The 18835-nt window shown below is 43.9% G+C and overlaps 1 protein-coding gene across 1 annotated transcript in view; it reads right to left on the minus strand.

The window, feature by feature from the left end:
• Nucleotides 1–1028: 1028 nt before the first annotated feature.
• LOC145361101 (A-kinase anchor protein 8-like) overlaps nucleotides 1029–18835 on the minus strand; it is a 34424-nt gene continuing 16617 nt past the window's right edge. Inside the window, exons 5-13 of the mRNA XM_080216685.1 lie at nucleotides 18269–18380; nucleotides 17212–17246; nucleotides 8550–8592; nucleotides 7330–7396; nucleotides 7095–7236; nucleotides 6773–6878; nucleotides 5091–5221; nucleotides 3110–3205; nucleotides 1029–2472 (exon numbers count right to left, since the gene is read on the minus strand). Coding sequence (XP_080072811.1) covers nucleotides 2077–2472; nucleotides 3110–3205; nucleotides 5091–5221; nucleotides 6773–6878; nucleotides 7095–7236; nucleotides 7330–7396; nucleotides 8550–8592; nucleotides 17212–17246; nucleotides 18269–18380 — 1128 coding nt within the window. The 3' untranslated portion in view covers nucleotides 1029–2076. The remainder of the gene's footprint in view (nucleotides 2473–3109; nucleotides 3206–5090; nucleotides 5222–6772; nucleotides 6879–7094; nucleotides 7237–7329; nucleotides 7397–8549; nucleotides 8593–17211; nucleotides 17247–18268; nucleotides 18381–18835) is intronic.

Consider the following 18835-nt stretch of genomic DNA (forward strand, 5'->3'; position numbering starts at 1 on the left):
ACCTGCTTGTGACTAAATAAACAATTTATTACCTAAGCTACTTTGGTTTGGATATCACTGTTTAAAACAATGCCCAATAGCTATGATAAAATTTTGCATTGAAGTTTTAACATTAAGCTTCCAAGTTTTAAATGCAACTTTGACTCTGCTGCTGCTTTTATCCTGAGCTGTGCAGGTTCTGTTGCTGGGGTCAGTGGAACACATTTGTAATGAGGTTAACACTGCATTTTTATAATTTTTTTAAAGTGTATACTTGATTGTGCAACAGCCATATAGGACTGTATTTACTGATATTTGTACTTGGGAGTTGTTTATAAATTTAGTAGATGACAAAACTTCCAAGAAAGACATTTGTGTATATGTCCCATTTTGACTCAACTTTCCACACTAATGTTTTGTTTGTTTTTAAAAAAAAACTGTTGAGGTTAAACATACCAAACTGGAAGCTGGTGCCTCAGAGCTACAAACTGTTACTGCTGTACATGTTACTTAAGGTTGTGTATCCATTTATCCTAAATAAACAAAACTATGAAATCTAAATAGTTTTCTGAACAGTAGAATCTTCTTTTCAAACTGGTGATTGATGGGCATTGTTCCTGTAGCTCAGTAGCTATCTTATTGATCTGACAGCAAGGAATATGCAGAATTTTGCACTGTAATAACCACTTTGCCCCCAGGCTAGTCTAAGACCCTCTCTTCCTCATAACTAACATCTGGTTAAGCCACAACTAAATACTGGAAAGACCAACACTATCGCTTACTCCCTTCCACAATGTTTCCAATTATTGACCAAAACTCATGGAACTTTCTTCCATCTCATGTCTAGCTGGCTTTACTGCTCTTAGCCCTCCAGCACTGTTGCCCAAGCTTTTTGGGGCAACATCCCTTTCTTGAAACAGCAGAGCAGCTGGGGCTGGTTTTTAGAAGGCCACAAAGTATATTCCCACTGACTCGTATGTTATCATCAAAATGAAATGGTCTAACAAAAAAAAAACCAAACACAACTTCAAGAACCATGACACTGAGAATTGCATTTTAAGTTTTAATTAACACCGCTACAAACTGATTTACAGTGTATAAAATTGAAAACAATGAGGTCAAGTCCAAGTACATTGCATTTAAATAGCCTGAATAAGATTGCTGCCGCAGAGAAAAGCAAGGTGGAATAAATCTAGGATGGGGGGGAGAGGGGGTGAAAAATGTAACTATGTCCTGCAGTTTGTACAATACCACACTGCATTCCCACTGAGCCAAGCCATTCCTGTTTACAATTCAAATGGTACTCAATACCCAAGTGCCCTTAAAGATCACACACCAGTTGGATCTGCATTTGGTTTGGAAACAGCAAAAGGTGCAAATGCAAAGTCAGGCTGATCAGACTCTCAGTAAAAGGAGTTTACTGTTTATGTTTGTAAAAAGTTGATTTAAATCCTCAAGAGGCAGTCTACACCCCGCAGGAATGCAGTATTAGTGCTCTGAAGCATTCTAGATGATTTTCACATTAGCTGCTTTACCACAGAGTGCTAGTCTAGTATTTGCAGTTACAAAAATCAGATTTTTAAAACAAAGCAACATGCCCAAGCACCATTCACTATCATCTTCATGCAAGAGAGCTAATTAACAGAATATTTTAGTCACCCAAAACCTGCTGCATATTTACACCTCATCTGTACACAAACCAAATGAGAGATTTTTTTTTAAACCAGTAGCTTAGCTTCACAACTGAAACTCTGGGTTGCGTAGCTTGGAATTAAGATTGCCAGACCTTAGCAGTCACTTAAACTTCGATTACTGCAAACAAACTACATGCCAGTCCTTAAAGTTAATAGGATCAATTGAACACCACATTAATCACATTACAGGAACCAAGTTTATTTAAAAAAAAATTCACATCAGATGTAAGAGAAAACGGGACTTGGTATTATTAGCCATATCAGATGAAACTGCAATACACCAAGTGAACACAAATCTACTGGCAAGTTAAAAACAATGAAATTCTTAAACTAGTATAAACCTCAATAGCTGGTATGGGATAGAATTATACATCTGCATGTCTGCAGAAAGTTGTATTAAAATTTACTCCAACTGTTCTTCATCTCCCTTCAACATCTCTTCTTCCTCTTCTGCTGTCAATTCTATATCCTTGTCCTCAGCTGCAACATCTGCCTCCCCAGCCCCTTCCTCTGCAGTCCCTTCTGCCTCTCCCTCAGCCTCTTCTCCTTCTACTGCTTCCCCTTCAGCCTCTTCCTCCCCCACACCTTCTTCTGCTCCCTCCCCAGTTTCCTCCTCTGCATTTTCTTCAGAAGGGTCAGCCATTTCTTCCTTTATTCTGACGGTGTCGTCACCTCCATCTTCAGTCTCCCCTTCTTTGTTCTCAAGATTGGAGCTGTCCTTCAGGCCTTCACCTTCAGCTGTCTCATCTGCAGCATCCTCCTCGTCTTTGTCTGGGTCATCAGTGAACGGGTTCTCACCCTGCCAAAGAAAACAAGCAACAGGCTTTAAAGGAGTTCCTGGAACAACAAATGCTTTTTTACATTAACACATGCAGGAGTGTCCCCATAACCAGTATTATTTGAAAGATCCGCCATAAGTTTTGAATTGGTCTTGCAGATAACAGCAATTTTTAAGGCTGCCTTTTGTAATGCATGAGAAAAAGAACTCAGCTTTGTAGCCTTTTCTACTTATCTCATGGATGAGAACTTTGAGGGCAAATGCTAGTCCAGCAAGTTCTTAAAAATATCAAGGTCAGGCACTGGCCTTAAATATCTTGAAGGCAGTCAGTAAAAGTTTGTTGGTGCATCGAAACTCATCACTATCAGACATCCATAGAAACACCCAACTTCTTTTGGTACAAATTGATTGGTTTAAAAAATATACAAACATATTTAATTTGCACTTGTTCAGTGTAGCAGGTGAATGAACTGATCACTGATGTATTGGCCAATGTTGAGACAGTGCTCACATCACCATGACTGTACCTCAGTTTGCATTCAACAGTACTTAAAACATGGCTACAAATCTGCAACCCTTCAAGATAGCACACAAGATTCAAACCAACACCTGCATAATTTTTCATGAGAGAATTACATTTTTAAGACACGGCATTTACCTTCTTGTACTTTTCCAGCATTGCAGCAATGTTGCGGTTATTCAGGACACTCCTAGCAACGACAAGGCTGCCCTTCTTGGCTTTCTCCAACATCGCCTGGGGAGAGCAATAGTAAAAGGATAATTGAATAAAGTGGGTGGTCACTTGCTTTAAAAAAAATTGTGGTACGTCAGTTGTCCTTACCACTTACAAGATTCTAAATAAAGCTTGGCTGACTACGAGTATTTAATTCCAGCATTCATCATACTATTCAGTAGAGAACTATTTCATTCACATACTTTAGGACAGGCTGTTTGGAGCACATGAATACCTTTTCTAACCCCCTACTCTACCTGTCATAAAGCATCTATGATCTTCTACCAAAATCTTGGGGTACTTGGTCCAGTGCAGGAAAATGGCAAGTTTTAATTGAAAGGCAGAGTAAACACAAGGGGCCTGCTGTTCAGACAGCAATGTTCATTTGTCACCTTTCTGCTTACATTTAGGTCTCAAGAGTCCAGTAACTTTTAGAGCCTCGCACATGTCAAAATTAATGGACTAACTTTCTCAGCGTAGACAAATGAAAACTGGGATCATTTTCTTCTCAGTAAAACCCCAAAGCCAAAACACAAATGGTTCACAGAAAAGGACTTGCTCATGCTACCATTAAATGTAGCCTTCATGCTAAACTGCATAGTCATCATCTCCTGGACTTGTATTTAACATCCAATTAAACAGCAGCAGGGAAAAATAATAATCTGCTGTCAAGTCTTTCATTACACCAGATGGACAGTATTGGATTTTTCTTTGCTCCAGAACTTTCTATTTGGGTCCCATTAGGTTAAAGTAAAAGTCAGATGGGAAGTCAGACGTGCAAACTGAAGGTACTCAGCACACCAAAATACCCATGGCACACAAGATGATACATCAAAAGACCATTTGTTTTCCTTGTTCATGGACTTCCCATACACTTTGAGCTCAAGGGGGTGGCAATGAGTAGTGCCAAGCTTTCCCCCACCCCATACTGAATGTACAGCACAAAAATCTGCCATTCAGCACAACTAATCCTTAAAGCATCAACAATCATGCTGCGCCACAGTTCCACAGTCGTTACATACTCCCCGGTGTCAAGTGCCCTAAAGGGGAGATCTTATAGAAACATAAGATTATGAAGGGAATAGATAAGATAGCAGGGAAGTTGTTTCCACTGGCGGGTGAAACTAGAACTAGGGAGCATGGCCTCAAAATAAGGGGGAACAGATTTAGGACTAATTGAGGAGGAACTTCTTCACCCAAATGGTTATGAATCTGTGGAATTCCCTGCCTAGTGAAGCAGTTGAGGCTACCTCATTGAATGTTTTTAAGGCAAGGACAGATAAATTTTTGAACGGTAAAGGAATTAAGGCGTGTAAGTGGAGCTGAGTCCACAGAAGATCAGCCATGATCTTATTGAATGGTAGAGCAGGCTCAAGGGGCCAGATGGCCTACTCCTGCTCCTAGTTCTTATGGTCATGGTGACAGCAGGTTTATGATGCTAACAATGCAAGTTCAATTTCAGTAACAGCTGAGGCTATGAGGGTCCCCCTTCCCAAACTCACCTGCTGTGTGGTGATCTGCAGGTTAAATCACCAACCAGCTATCCCCAGCAGCCTTTGGTCATCTGGGACTACAGCCACTCAACTTTTCATTTGTGTCATAACCAAGTTCAATTCCTTTTTCACAAAATCTACAGATTGGCGGGGGGGGGGGGGGGGGGGGGCTACTTTACACTAAGTGAGATTATTGTTCTTGCTGCCACTCATGCTGCAATTGACAGAGACCAGCAATGGAACCTGGAACTCTGGTCCATAAAGAACAGCAACATACTGTTTGAGCAATCCATGTGACAAGGCGGTGGAAACAGTAACATTTTCTTTAACGGCAACACAAGAAATTAAGTTAGGGAACTCAATAACCTATTGCCTATAATCCATTCTTGCTTCTCTTGCTACACAACACTTACCCTGCGGTTCCAGCCATGATCAGGCGATTTCAGATGTCGCATAAGGACAGCATTCTGAATGGGTATAAACAGATCACAGGCCACACAGTGTGCTGCTTCCACTTTCTTCATGAAATGTTCCAGACCAACATCTATAAAACATTTAGAGAATTAGAGCAAAAAGGACAGGAGCACAAATTCAAATGGAATTTTATTATGGTTTGGAGCTGGAGCGCAAAGAGAATTACGACAACGAATTTGGTTTCAGAATCGCAACATTCTAATAACAAGTAACAAAACTTCACTCACAATTTGTGATATTGGTGGGTATCCTCAACTTCTCTCTTCCCCTTATCCCCAGCCAAGTGCCACCTCATGATATTGCTAGTGAGCAGGTTGTTCTAACATCTGAAGTTGTTGCTTAGTGCTCAGAACGTAATGAATACCAAACAGTAACAAAAGCAACACTGAAGGGGAGCAGATTGAACAACTGTTTAAAGCAGCTGATTCTTAGCCAGTACTGCTAAGCAATAAGCAGGAATTATCTATACCTGCCACGCTCATATTTAAAATGCTAACTGGCAGTGTGGAAAATTACAACTAATTAATACTTTTTTTTAAAAAAAGGCAGTAGGAATAGATACTGGGCATGCAATCTCATACAGCGGTTAGTATTGCTGTCTCTCAGCACCAGGACCTTGGGTTCGATTCCCGGCTTGGGTCACTAAAGTTTGTACATTCGCCCTGTATCTACATGGGTTTCCACCCACACGCCAAAGATGTGCAGGTTAGGTGAATTGGCCATGCTAAAATTTTCATTCAGCGTACCCGAAAAGGCGCAGAAACATGACGACTAGGGGATTTTCACAGTAACTTCATTGCAGTGTTAATGTAAGCCTACTTGTGACTAATAAATAAACTTTACTTTTCAATGTTCACTGACGTGTCATAGCCACATGAAGCTTAAACCTTATGTTGGTAAAATGGTGAAGAAGCACCAAATGTGCACATTTCTTAATTGCTGTGCACTTTATTTTCTGAATCACAGTTCACTAAAAATGTCTGTAACATTCCAGACTTTCACATCATGGAAACACCAACACAGGATGGAAAGGTGAGCATTCAAGTGATTATTTAAGCTTCAGTTCAAATAGAATCCACTATTAGCTCACGATCAATACTGATAAATTATGAATACCCAATCTTGACAATCTTAAAAGTTACACTACTGTCTCAATTTCTCTCGTGTAAACTCCAAACTGCAGAACTAGAAGGTACAGAATTCTAGAATAGACTTACAACTCACTGCTGCAAAATTCATTCTTTGACATAAATAACTTGCCAAGCATTTTGTAAACTTCAAATCGTATTTCCAAAAGTTTACTGACGTATTCCTGACGTACCACGACAACTAAACTAGAGTTCAGTCCTCATTGTGGATCACACCCTGCTCTAATGCTGTCAAAATTTCCACCCCTTTGGAACTACAATAATACAACTGCATTTCAGATTTGCTGCACACCAATTCCTTCCCTTGACAGCAATAGAACCATATTTTACAGTAGACCCACAGGCCAAGAAACAGTCTTGTATAAAATCTGATGCTGGGCCAACTTGGAAAGCTAAACATTCTGACTGACCCAATTGCAGGAAGAAGTCTACATTATTTATGTACTAAATGATTTATACCAAGCCCTACTTACCTTGCAGCAAATCTTGCTGCTGCATGAGCTGCTTCCTCAGAATTGTTTTATCTCCAATTTGCTCCCGACGCTTCTGAGTTTTCTGAATCTTGTTTAGGATGTATTCCTGAAAGAGTCAAACAGCAGGCACAGTTCAGAAGGATTCCAGTTTATTACAAATTAATTAAAATTAAATCACTGTACATATACACATTTGCCTCTAATTTGCAATGAGTTGTTGGCTATCCATACACAAATTTAATTAGAAATGAGAGAGACTACACTAACAAAACTATATTTAAGAAAGCAAACAGGTTTTAAGATGGAGAACATGGATACATACATGCAAAAAGTCAGCAGTCTGCTTGTCAAGTCTGGTTGCGATGAACTTGAAAGTTTCCTTGTGAAACTTGCTATCCACATGGGAAGAAATGTCCTCATCTTCAAAGGTTCGGAACTTGCAAACTGAGCAGGCATACATTATCCTGCAACACAAAAGAATGTGGTATGTAAAGAAAAACGGCAGAATTTTGAACAATGTAACAGCTGAACCGATTCACACCACTACTACCACATACCTTTCTGCAAGACGGTCACGATTTTTCTTTGGTTTGTTCGCCTTCTTCTTTTCTTGCATCGTAGGAACTAAATAAAACAAATCACCATGCCAGCACACATTAGGTATTATCCAGTTCCTCTGCATTTAATTCTCCTTGCAACATAATCAGTATACAGTAGTTTGCCCAACCCGAATATATTCTGAATCTTTAACACTTATGACCTACTATCGAATGCATTACCCCCTTTTAAAATTACACAATCCCTCTCCATCCACTATCAGTGTCTTCTAGAGCAGAAAGTTCAGCTAAGATACAAACTCCATGCATTCTTCAGGAGTCTCACCCAATTTGCCTATTTTTTCATCCAATCTAAATAAACTAACCACTCAGCAACCGTTAAAAAAAGAGAAGCACAAGTTGATGAAAACTGAACAAAAACCTCCAATCCAGATAAATGGTTAGTTACCTCAAGGAGGCACACAGTTAAAATCATGAAGCAAAAATACTCAGTTTTGCTGAACTTGGGACTTCAGCTAGCATTAATAAGTTGCTTATGGAATCTGGTCATTCTCTCCGCACTTGTCTTACCATTGGGAAGCTGGCATTCAGCCATTTTAGGTTCCAAGCTTTAAATTTCCCTTCCGAAAGTCATTCTGGCTAAGAGTTTCAGTGCCTTCGTCCACTCAACATTTTTGTTATGTCCATAAGGCACATTATCGAGCATCTTTCTACATTGTGGGCACTCCACAAAAGCAAACTGTAACTGTTTGGGCTTTGGCTTATGCTTTTTGAGAGATCAAACTACTCCAATACATTTCTTCCATGTAACACGCTGATACATATTGCTCATTCATGCACGCTCTTAAAATTATTTTGTTAACTGGTATATTTTAAATAGCAACTGTTGAGTTGTAACACATTTCAACTCTAATAAGCAGCACAAAACAGTAATTTGTGCAAAATTATTTTTATCCTTTGTTTCAGAATTGAATTCTTAACTAATGTTAGATAGGAGTTGACTAATATTTACGATATATGGTAGGCTCATCAAACATCACAACTTTGGAGTCTTAGCAACTTGCTGACAATTTCTCAAGAGGCGAAAATTGAAGATACATCGACAAGCGGAAGAGGAGAAGGCAGATTGACAGAAAAATATTCAACAGGATAGAAACTCCGGCTGTGCTTGGTGCGGGGGCACATGGGAAGGAATTTCACAAAATAAAACCTGATCTTACAGCGCTTTGGTTTCTTCTCCCCAGCCTCTTTTCCTTCACCAGCCTGGGGAGGGGTGAAAAAACAAAAAGAAAAAACACAAGTAAGCATTATTCTTAAAACTAGACACCCCTCCCATTAGGGTAACAGATTAATCATAAAGCAAAAAAACCACCGCTGGAAAGACCACACAAACACATGACAACAACAGTCAGATAACAGCCAATAATGGCAATACAGTCAGTCCTCATCAATATAGTAAAACAGGCATTTAATAAAAGTCAGGTTTCAGCAAGGCATCTAATGCTTTGCTCAAGCTGTTTCAGTAACTAATTTCCCCCGATCAAAAAAGTACATTTGATGTACCAATTATTTCTTAAACATTAACTGCAGAAAACAAATTCACTGTTCAAAAAAAATGAGATGGCTAACTATAGTCATCTATATTTAAACAGTAACTTTAAATTAACACCTCCCATGTTCATGGTAAATTCTCAACAACTTAAAGGTCTCTCAGAACTTGTTCCCAATGAGACGGTACTGTCCAGAGACTGGGAGCAACTTAAAAAAACTGCAACAGTCCTAACTTTACATTTGAAGCCATGCTAGTGGTTTTCTGCAGGAAACGTGCACGTGAAGTCTCGACAGAATACATGATACACAACACTGGAGGACGTCATGGTGCACCCAAGCAGCCACATCAGAGATCAGTCATCATGTAAAATGTACTCAATATTTTTAACTCACCACCTCAAAATCAAAAATATGAGGTGCGCAACATCATGCCAAATTGTTCAATACTGCCAGGGACCTGCTGCTTGGTTTATTCAAACCACATGTTGAAGGTATTGGGGTTGCATGGTGAACTATTACCTACCTTTCATTCTCTCCCCCCACCACAGAACAAAACTGTACAAATTAAATAACTTTGAGAGGCCATGCTCCTCCAGATCGAAGAATAAACCAGCTACATTCCGGCAGAACACAGAATCCCTACATAGAGAAGGATGCCACTATTTACCCTACAAAATCCCCTAACCCATTTATCTTTGGTAACAGGTAAGTTTAACATGGCCAAACCATCCAACGTGCACATCTTTGGACTGCAGGAGGAAACGGAGTACCCGGAGGAAACCCACGCAGACATAGAAAGAACGTGCAAACTCCACACAATTATGGGGCATTGGCACCAGTATTGGGGTAGGTGGGACCTGTTCAGGTGGAATGGGGTTGGTCTGAACCGGGCTGGGACCAGAGTCCTGGCGAATCGTCACGAAGCATTCGGAATAAAGTGGATGAGCTGGTGGCGCAGATCAACACAAATGGATATGATCTGGTAGTCATTAGAGACGTGGCTGCAAGGTGACGGGGACTGGGAGCTGAATGTAGAGGGGTTATCAAGTGTTTAGGAAGGATAGGCGGGACGAAAGGTGGGGGGGGGTGCGCGTAGCTCTGCTGATTAAGGATAGCATCAGGGTGGTAGTAAGGGATGATATAGGAGCCAAACAGCAGAAAGTGGAATCGTTGTGGGTGGAGATTAGGAACAGCAAAGGGAGGAAGATGCTGGTGGGTGTCATTTATAGGCCCCCAAATAATGATCTGGAGGTGGGGCGGGCTGTTAACGCGCAAATAAATGCGGCATGCAGGAATGGAACAGCGATAATTATGGGGGATTTCAATCTACATATTGATTGGTCGACCCATGTTGGACGCAGTGGGCTTCAGGAAGAGTTCTTGGAATGCTGCCGGGATAGTTACCTTGAACAGTGTGTGTTGGAGCCGACGAGGGAGCGAGCTATCTTGGATCTGGTGTTATGTAATGAGGCAGGTAGAATTAGGGACCTTGTGAAGGATCCTCTTGGGAAGAGTGATCATTACATGGGGGAGTTTCTGATACAGATGGAGGAGGAGAAAGTGGGTTCCCGGACATGTGTCCTTTGTTTGAACAGAGGGGAGTATGGTAGGATGAGAGAGGAATTGGCGAATGTTGATCGGGGGAGCGCGTTGGAAGGTAGGTCTGCTGAGGAACAGTGGAGGATCTTTAAGGAGATCTTTCTTGGTGCTCAGCAGAAATTTATTCCGATGGTTAAAAAGGATCGTAGGAGGAGAGATAATCAGCTGTGGATAACGAAGGAGGTGAAGGAAAGTGTTAAATTAAAAGCGGATGCATTTAAAGTAGCTAAGAGTAGTGGGCGAGAAGAGGATTGGGAGAGGTTTAAATATCAACAAAGAATGACAAAGAAGTTGATAAAGAAGGGTAGGATAAACTATGAAGCTGGGCTAGCACTTAATATAAAAAAGGATAGTAAGAGTTTTTATATGGGAGTGGTTAGAAGGCAGTTGTGGGCCAACAGCTTTAAATCAGCGCCAGGTTTAAAAGGAGGCCTGGTGTAGACAGCAGGCAGCGTCTGAGCGGGCAGCGGAGTGAGAGGGAAGTAGAGTGAGCTATTAGGGCTTAATATCAAAAAGGGCTTGAGTGAAAAAAGGCCAGGTGAGTTCGTTTGAAAAACAAGGAAAACAAAAACAAAAAAAATTTTTTTCAAAACTACTACAGTGAATAATGGAGGGGCACGTGATGTGTGGTTTCTGTATGATGTGGGAACTGGCGGACTCCAGGATCCATCCCAGTGACCATGTCTGCAGTAAGTGCAGGTTGCTGGAGGAGCTCCAGCTCAAGGTAGATGAGCTGGCCTCTGAGCTACAGACACTGAGGCTCATCAGGGGGAGAGAGGGTGCCATTGTCAATGGGGTGCAAGTGACATCCACCCCCCCTAGACTGGCTAACTCTAAGGGTCAGGGACAAGAGGGGGCTGCTGGGAGGAGGAAGGGGGGTGAGGAGCAGAGGAAGGAGAGTGGGGACAGGAGGAAGGAGGGTGGGGAGCGGAGGCCTCAGCCTCTTAATCTGCATAACAGGTCTGAGGTTCTTGCTTCCAGTCTGGAAGAGGACGAGGCAGGTGAGGTTGGGGAGCAAACTGCACACGGTACAGTGATGCAGCAGGACATAGGCAAAGAGAAGGGGAAAAGGAACGTAGTAGTGATTGGGGATAGTGGGGTGAAGGGTATTGACAGTGTCCTTCGTAACAATGACAAAGCGCACAGAAGGGTGTGTTTGCCTGGTGCTCGGGTCCGGGATGTCGCATCTGGGCTGCAGAGGAACCTGGAGTGGGAGGGTGAGAATCCGGTCGTTGTGGTACATGTGGGTGCCGGCGACGTAAGCAAAATGTGAACTGAGGATCTGGGGAGGGAGTATCAAAAGCTGGGAATGGAATTAAAAAGTAGAACCGACAAGGTGGTCATCTCTGGGCTACTGCCTGAACCGAGTGCAGACGGGCGTAAGGTTGACAGGATTAAGGAAGTGAATGGGTGGCTCAGGGATTGGTGTGGGAGGAATGGGTTTGAATTTATGGAGCATTGGCACCAGTATTGGGGTAGGTGGGACCTGTTCGGGGCGGGATGGGGTTGGTCTGAACCATGCTGGGACCAGAGTGCTGGCGAATTGAGTAAAGAGGACTGTAGACAGGGCTTTAAACTAACTGGGGGGGGGGGGGGGGTGTGTGTGTGTGTGTGTGTGTGTGTGTGTGTGTGTGTGTGTGTGTGTGTGTGTGTGTGTGTGCGTGCGTGCGCGCGCGCGCACGCACGCACGCGAGAGTAGGTGACATTATGAGGTCTAAAGTTAAGGGGAGGGTACAGGTAAGGGAAGAGGCCGAGGATGTCCCAATAATAGAGGGAGTAGGGGGCGTGAGTATAGTTGGTGGCGTTACGGCGAATAGGGTCCAGGTGAAGGCTGGGATGAAAGCGCTTTATCTGAGTGCACGAAGCATTTGGAATAAAGTGGATGAGCTGGTGGCGCAGATCGACACAAATGGATATGATCTGGTGGCCATTACAGAGACGTGGCTGCAAGGTGACAGGGACTGGGAGCTGAATGTACAGGGCTATCAAGTGTTTAGGAAGGATAAGCAGGAGGGAAAAGGGGGGGGGGGCGTAGCTCTGCTGATTAAGGATAGCATCAGGGTGGTAGCAAGGGATGATATTGGAGCCAAGGAGCAGAACGTGGAATCGTTGTGGGTGGAGATTAGGAACAACAAAGGGAGGAAGACGCTGGTGGGTGTCGTCTATAGGCCCCCAAATAATGATCTGGAGGTGGGGCGGGCTGTTAACGCGCAAATAAGTGCAGCGTGCAGGAATGGGACGGCCGTAGTTATGGGGGATTTCAATCTGCATATTGATTGGTCGACCCATGTTGGACGCGGTGGGCTCAAGGAGGAGTTCTTGGAATGCTGCCGGGATAGTTTCCTGGAACAGTGCGTGTTGGAGCCGACGAGGGAGAGAGCTATCTTGGATCTCGTGCTATGTAATGAGGCGGGTAGAATTAGGGACCTTGCGGTGAAGGATTTTCTTGGGGAGAGTGATCATTGTATGTGGAGTTTCTGGTGCAGATGGAGGAGGAGAAAGTGGGTTCCCAGACACGCGTACTTTGTTTGAATAGAGGGGAGTACGGTAGGATGAGAGAAGAATTGGCGAATGTGGACTGGGGGAGCACGTTGGAAGGTAGGTCTGCTGAGGAGCAGTGGAGGATCTTTAAGGAGATCTTTCTTGGTGCTCAGCGGAAATTTATTCCGATGGTCAAAAAGGACCGTAGGAGGAGAGGTAATAAGCCGTGGATAACAAAGGAGGTGAAGGAAAGTGTTAAATTAAAAGCGGAGGAATTTAGAGTAGCTAAGAGTAGTGGGCGAGAAGAGGATTGGGAGAGGTTTAAATGTCAACAAAGATTGACAAAGAAGTTGATAAAGAAGGGTAGGAGAAACTATGAAGCTGGGCTAGCACTTAATATAAAAAAGGATAGCAAGAGTTTTTATAAATATATAAAAAGGAAGAGGCTGCCTACGGTGAACGTTGATCCTTTAGAGGATGAGAAAGGGGACCTAGTGGTAGGGGATGGGGATATGGCTAAGGTATTGAATAACTTTTTTGTTTCTGTCTTCACGGAGGAGGACGTGAATAATTTGCCAGGTGTTAGTGATGGAAAGGTGGTAGGACTGGAGGGTCTTAATGACATTACTGTTACTAGAGAGGCGGTGCTCGACAGACTGGAGGGGCTGATTGTGGACAAGTCCCCAGGACCGGATGGAATGCATCCGAGGGTTCTGAAAGAAATGGCGGAGGTGATAGTGGATGCCTTGGTGGTTATTTTCCGGACGTCGCTGGATTCCGGGGAAGTGCCGGAGGATTGGAAAACGGCTAATGTTACGCCGTTGTTTAAGAAGGGTGCCAGGCAAAAGGCGGGGAATTATAGGCCGGTTAGTTTAACATCTGTGGTAGGTAAAATGTTAGAATCCGTCATTAAGGAGGAAATTGCGAGGCATCTTGAAGGGAACTGCTTGATAGAGCAGACGCAGCACGGTTTCATTAAAGGGAAGTCGTGTCTGACAAATTTACTGGAGTTCTATGAGGATGTGTCTAGGGCGGTGGATAGAGGAGAGCCGGTGGATGTGGTCTTTCTGGATTTTCAGAAGGCGTTTGACAAAGTACCTCACAAGAGGTTATTGCAGAAGGTCGAGGGACATGGAGTTGGGGGTAGGGTGTTAGCGTGGATAAAGGATTGGTTGTCAAATAAGAGGCAGAGAGTGGGGGTCAACGGGTGCTATTCGGATTGGCGGATGGTGACTAGTGGAGTGCCCCAGGGGTCGGTGCTGCCTCAGCTTTTTACCATTTATATAGATGATCTGGAGGAGGGAACCGAGTGTAGGGTGTCAAAATTTGCTGATGACACGAAGATTGGGGGAATGGCAAATTGTGCGGAGGGTGTGGAGAGTCTGCAGAGGGATCTAGATAGGCTGGGCGAATGGGCCAGGAAATGGCAGATGGAATTTAATGTTGGCAAGTATGAGGTGGTCCACTTTGGTAGGAATAATGGTAGGAAGGACTATTACTTACGTGGCGAAAAACTGCAGCAGGCGACAGTGCAGAGGGACCTCGGGGTCCTTGTGCATGAGTCGCAAAAACCCAGCTTGCAGGTGCAGCAGGTGGTCAGGAAGGCGAATGGGATGCTGGCCTTCATAGCAAGAGGGATTGAATATAAAAGTAGGGAGGTCTTGCTGCAGCTGTACAGGGCATTGGTGAGGCCACAGCTGGAGTACTGTGTGCAGTTTTGGGCGCTGCACCTGCACAAAGATATTTTGGCCTTGGAGGGAGTGCAGAGGAGGTTTACTAGGCTGATACCAGAGTTCAGGGGGTTGAGCTATGAGGAGAGGCTGAATAAACTAGGCTTGTACTCATTAGAATTTAGAAGAATGAGGGGAGATCTCATTGAGATGTATAAGATGATGAATGGGATGGATAGGATAGAGGTGGAGAGACTCTTCCCGCTCAAAAAAGACAGTAGGACTAGGGGGCACAGCCTCAAGATAAAGGGGGGGGGGGGGGGGGGGGGGGGGCGGTTTAGAACGGAGTTGAGGAGGAACTTCTTCACTCAAAGGGTGGTGAATCTCTGGAATTCTCTGCCCGTTGAAGTGGTGGAGGCTGCATCGCTAAATATTTTTAAGACGCGGGTTGATGGGTTTTTGATAAGAGAGGGGATTAAGGGTTATGAGGAGAGGGCGGGAAAGTGGAACTGAGCCACGACAGATCAGCCATGATCTTACTGAATGGCGGGGCAGGCTCGAAGGGCTGGATGGCCTACTCCTGCTCCTATTTCTTATGTTCTTATAAATATATAAAAAGGAAGAGGCTGACTAGGGTGAACGTTGGACCCTTAGAGGATGAGAGGGGGGACTTAGTAGTAGGGGATGGGGAAATGGCTGAGGCCTTGAATAACTTTTTTGTTTCGGTCTTCACAGAGGAGGACATGAATAATTTGCCGGGTGTTAGCGATGGAAAGATGGCAGGAAAGGAGGGCTTGAATGACATTGTTACTAGAGAGGCAGTGCTCAACAGACTGGAGGGACTGATTGTGGACAAGTCCCCAGGACCTGATGGAATGCATCCGAGGGTTCTGAAAAAAATGGCGGAGATGATAGTGGATGCCTCGGTGATTATTTTCCAAACCTCGCTGGATTCCGGGGAAGTGCCGGAAGATTGGAAAACGGTTAATGTTACGCCATTGTTTAAGAAGGGTGGCAGGCAAAAGGCAGGGAATTATAGGCCGGTTAGTTTAACGTCTGTTGTAGGAAAAATGTTAGAATCCGTGATCAAGGAGAAAATAGCAAGGCATCTTGAGGAGAATTGTTTGATAGAGCAGATGCAGCACGGTTTCGTTAAGGGGAAGTCGTGTCTGACGAATTTATTGGAGTTCTACGAGGATGTGTCTAGGGCGGTGGATAGAGGAGAGCCGGTGGATGTGGTCTTTCTTGATTTTCAGAAGGCGTTTGATAAGGTGCCTCACAAGAGGTTATTACAGAAGGTCGGGGGCATGGAGTTGGGGGTAGGGTGTTTGCGTGGATAGAGGATTGGCCGTCAAATAGGAGGCAGAGAGTGGGGGTCAATGGGTGCTATTCGGATTGGCGGTTGGTGACTAGTGGAGTGCCCCAGGGGTCAGTGCTGGGGCCTCAGCTATTCACCATTTATATAGATGATCTGGAGGAGGGAACCGAGTGTGTGGTGTCGAAATTTGCTGATGACACCAAGATTGGTGGAACGGCAAATTGTGCGGAGGGTGTGGAGAGTCTGCAGAAGGATCTAGATAGACTGGGCAAATGGGCCAGGAACTGGCAAATGGAATTTAATGTTGGCAAGTGTGAAGTTGTCCACTTTGGTAGGAATAATGGTAGGAAGGACTATTACTTACGTGGCGAAAAACTGCAGCATGCGACGGTGCAGAGGGACCTCGGGGTCCTTGCGCATGAATCGCAAAAACCCAGCCTGCAGGTGCAGCAGGTGGTCAGGAAGGCTAATGGGATGCTGGCCTTCATAGCGAGGGGGATTGAATATAAAAGTAGGGAGGTCTTGCTGCAGCTGTATAGGGCACTGGTGAGGCCGCAGCTGGAGTACTGTGTGCAGTTTTGGTCGCCGCACTTACGCAAGGATATTTTGGCCTTGGAGGGAGTGCAGAGGAGGTTTACTAGGCTGATACTGGAGCTGAGAGGGTTGAACTATGAGGAGAGGCTGAATAAACTAGGCTTGTACTCGTTAGAGTATAGAAGAATGAGAGAAGATCTCATTGAGACATATAGGATGATGAATGGGATGGATAGGATAGAGGTGGAGAGGCTCTTCCCGCTCAGAAAGGACAGTAGGACTAGAGGGCACAGCCTCAAGATAAAGGGGGTGGGTGTGTGTGTGTGTGTGTGTGTGTGTTTAGAACGGAGATGAGGAGGAACGTCTTCACTCAAAGGGTGGTGAATCTCTGGAATTCTCTGCCCGTTGAAGTGGCAGAGGCTGCCTCGCTAAATATATTTAAGACGCGGGTTGATAGGTTTTTGATAGGCAAGGGGATTAAGGGTTATGGGGAGAAGGTGGGAATGTGGAACTGAGACACGACAGATCAGCCATGATCTCACTGAATGGCAGGGCAGGCTCGAGGGGCTAGATGGCCTACTCCTGCTCCTATTTCTTACGTTCTTATGAAATTGGAATTGAACACAGGTCCCTGTGAGGCAACAGTGCTGACCATTGTGCGACTAAAAGATTCAACACCACACTCTCAAATAGTTCTCAATCACAGGAACCAAGTGACTGATTACTTACAGCACCATCTCCAGATTCAGCACCTTCATCTTCGCCTGAAATTAAAGAGTCATTTTAAGAACATGTACCAAAGTAGAAAAAACTATTACAGGATACATTTCAGAGGTCAGTCACTTAAACAGGCACTGATATATCACAAGGGAAATGAAGATAGGATTCTTCAGAAGATATTCATAACCAGAGAGCAAAGAGCACATTTAAATAATAAAGCCAAAAGAAAATACAAGCTGTCTACACACAGCTAACCAGCGTGTCACATAGAATGACAGAGGTCGGCTCCAGCACACAAAATGCTGCTTGTTGGTTAGCATGTTGAGCATTTCCAAAGCCAAGAGTAGCCCAGGATTGAAAGAAACCCTTTCCAGGCAGACTGTGGGCCAGTACAGGATCTCCCAACTGAACCTAATCCTGTTTTCACCCTGCGTTCACATGAATTTCCAGCAGAGGTCAGTATTACACAATCTGGAGGAGGAAAGCTAGCCATTTCTCACTCTCCAAATGGACAGCCACTGCTCTGGTCAGATTAAATAGACACAGAACATGGTGGAACCTTGGGTTCTGCTAACGGAATCACAGTCTTCAACTGTTAGCATGAACTTTATTCCCAACTTAGTAGACAGCGATGCTCAAACCAACAACTTTCCTCATGCATTTGCATGCCAGTGTGAATTCATATTTTTAATATCCTACCAAAGGAAGTAGTCCCTACACAAATGTCTTAAAGGAGGAGGACTGGGGAAAGATTTCTTAATAAAAACTAAATCAGAAATGCAAAAGACCAAGACAGTCACAAACGAAAAGCCCGACAACATCTGTACTTGTGTTATACAAATATTCTTCCCTCCATTTTCCAGATTTGTAGGGTTGGAGAGTGGGATAAGGGAGAATCAAAAGAAGAATATGAAGGACCCCCTGCTCCAGAGTACCGTCTCGCAAGCCTTGTTGGAAAAGGATGATGATCATCAGGCTCAGTGCTGATGCCACATACATTCAAGTAGCCAGCCTACAACTGGGAGGAATTGCCAAGACAGAACGAAGTGCAGGAAGTTCAACATACCTGCATCAGACCCATTACCATCTTCAGTTTTTGCCTGTTTGTTCTCTGGTTCGTCGGTACCATCTGTGGACTGCTTCCTCTTCCTACCAAAGCCTGCATTCACTTTCTTCATCTGTTAAAAATCAAAGAGAGCTCAATTCCCATGCTTAATGAATAAATTTCACTTACAACTACTTTTCTTTTTAAGAAGTGTGTTGAATCGGTCTCCCATCTTGGTTGGTGTGATGCAATCTGTCTGCAAACACTTCAATATTTAGTGGTCTAGCCAAGGATAACGTGGGTTGAAGAAAGCGCAGTTTCCATTGGGACAGAAAATTGCACATTCCCCATTCAAGCTGAGGCTAAGGCCAATATCTGTTGCCCCGAGGGAAAGGTGGTACATCAAGATCACTTCCTGAAATATTGGCAATGCTGTACAACATTCAGATTATACAGCACTGGTCAAATTTGAACATTTCATAGAAGTGGAAGAGATTTTAAATGTAAACCACTCCTTTTCTGTACAACATGGGGTATGATTTTCTTTCAACTCATATGGACTACATAAAAAGAACACAAAATTGTGAA

The sequence above is a fragment of the Carcharhinus amblyrhynchos genome, chromosome 33, assembly GCF_965287045.1.
Source record: "Carcharhinus amblyrhynchos chromosome 33, sCarAmb.v2.hapA, whole genome shotgun sequence".
Taxonomy (NCBI): Eukaryota; Metazoa; Chordata; class Chondrichthyes; order Carcharhiniformes; family Carcharhinidae; genus Carcharhinus; species Carcharhinus amblyrhynchos.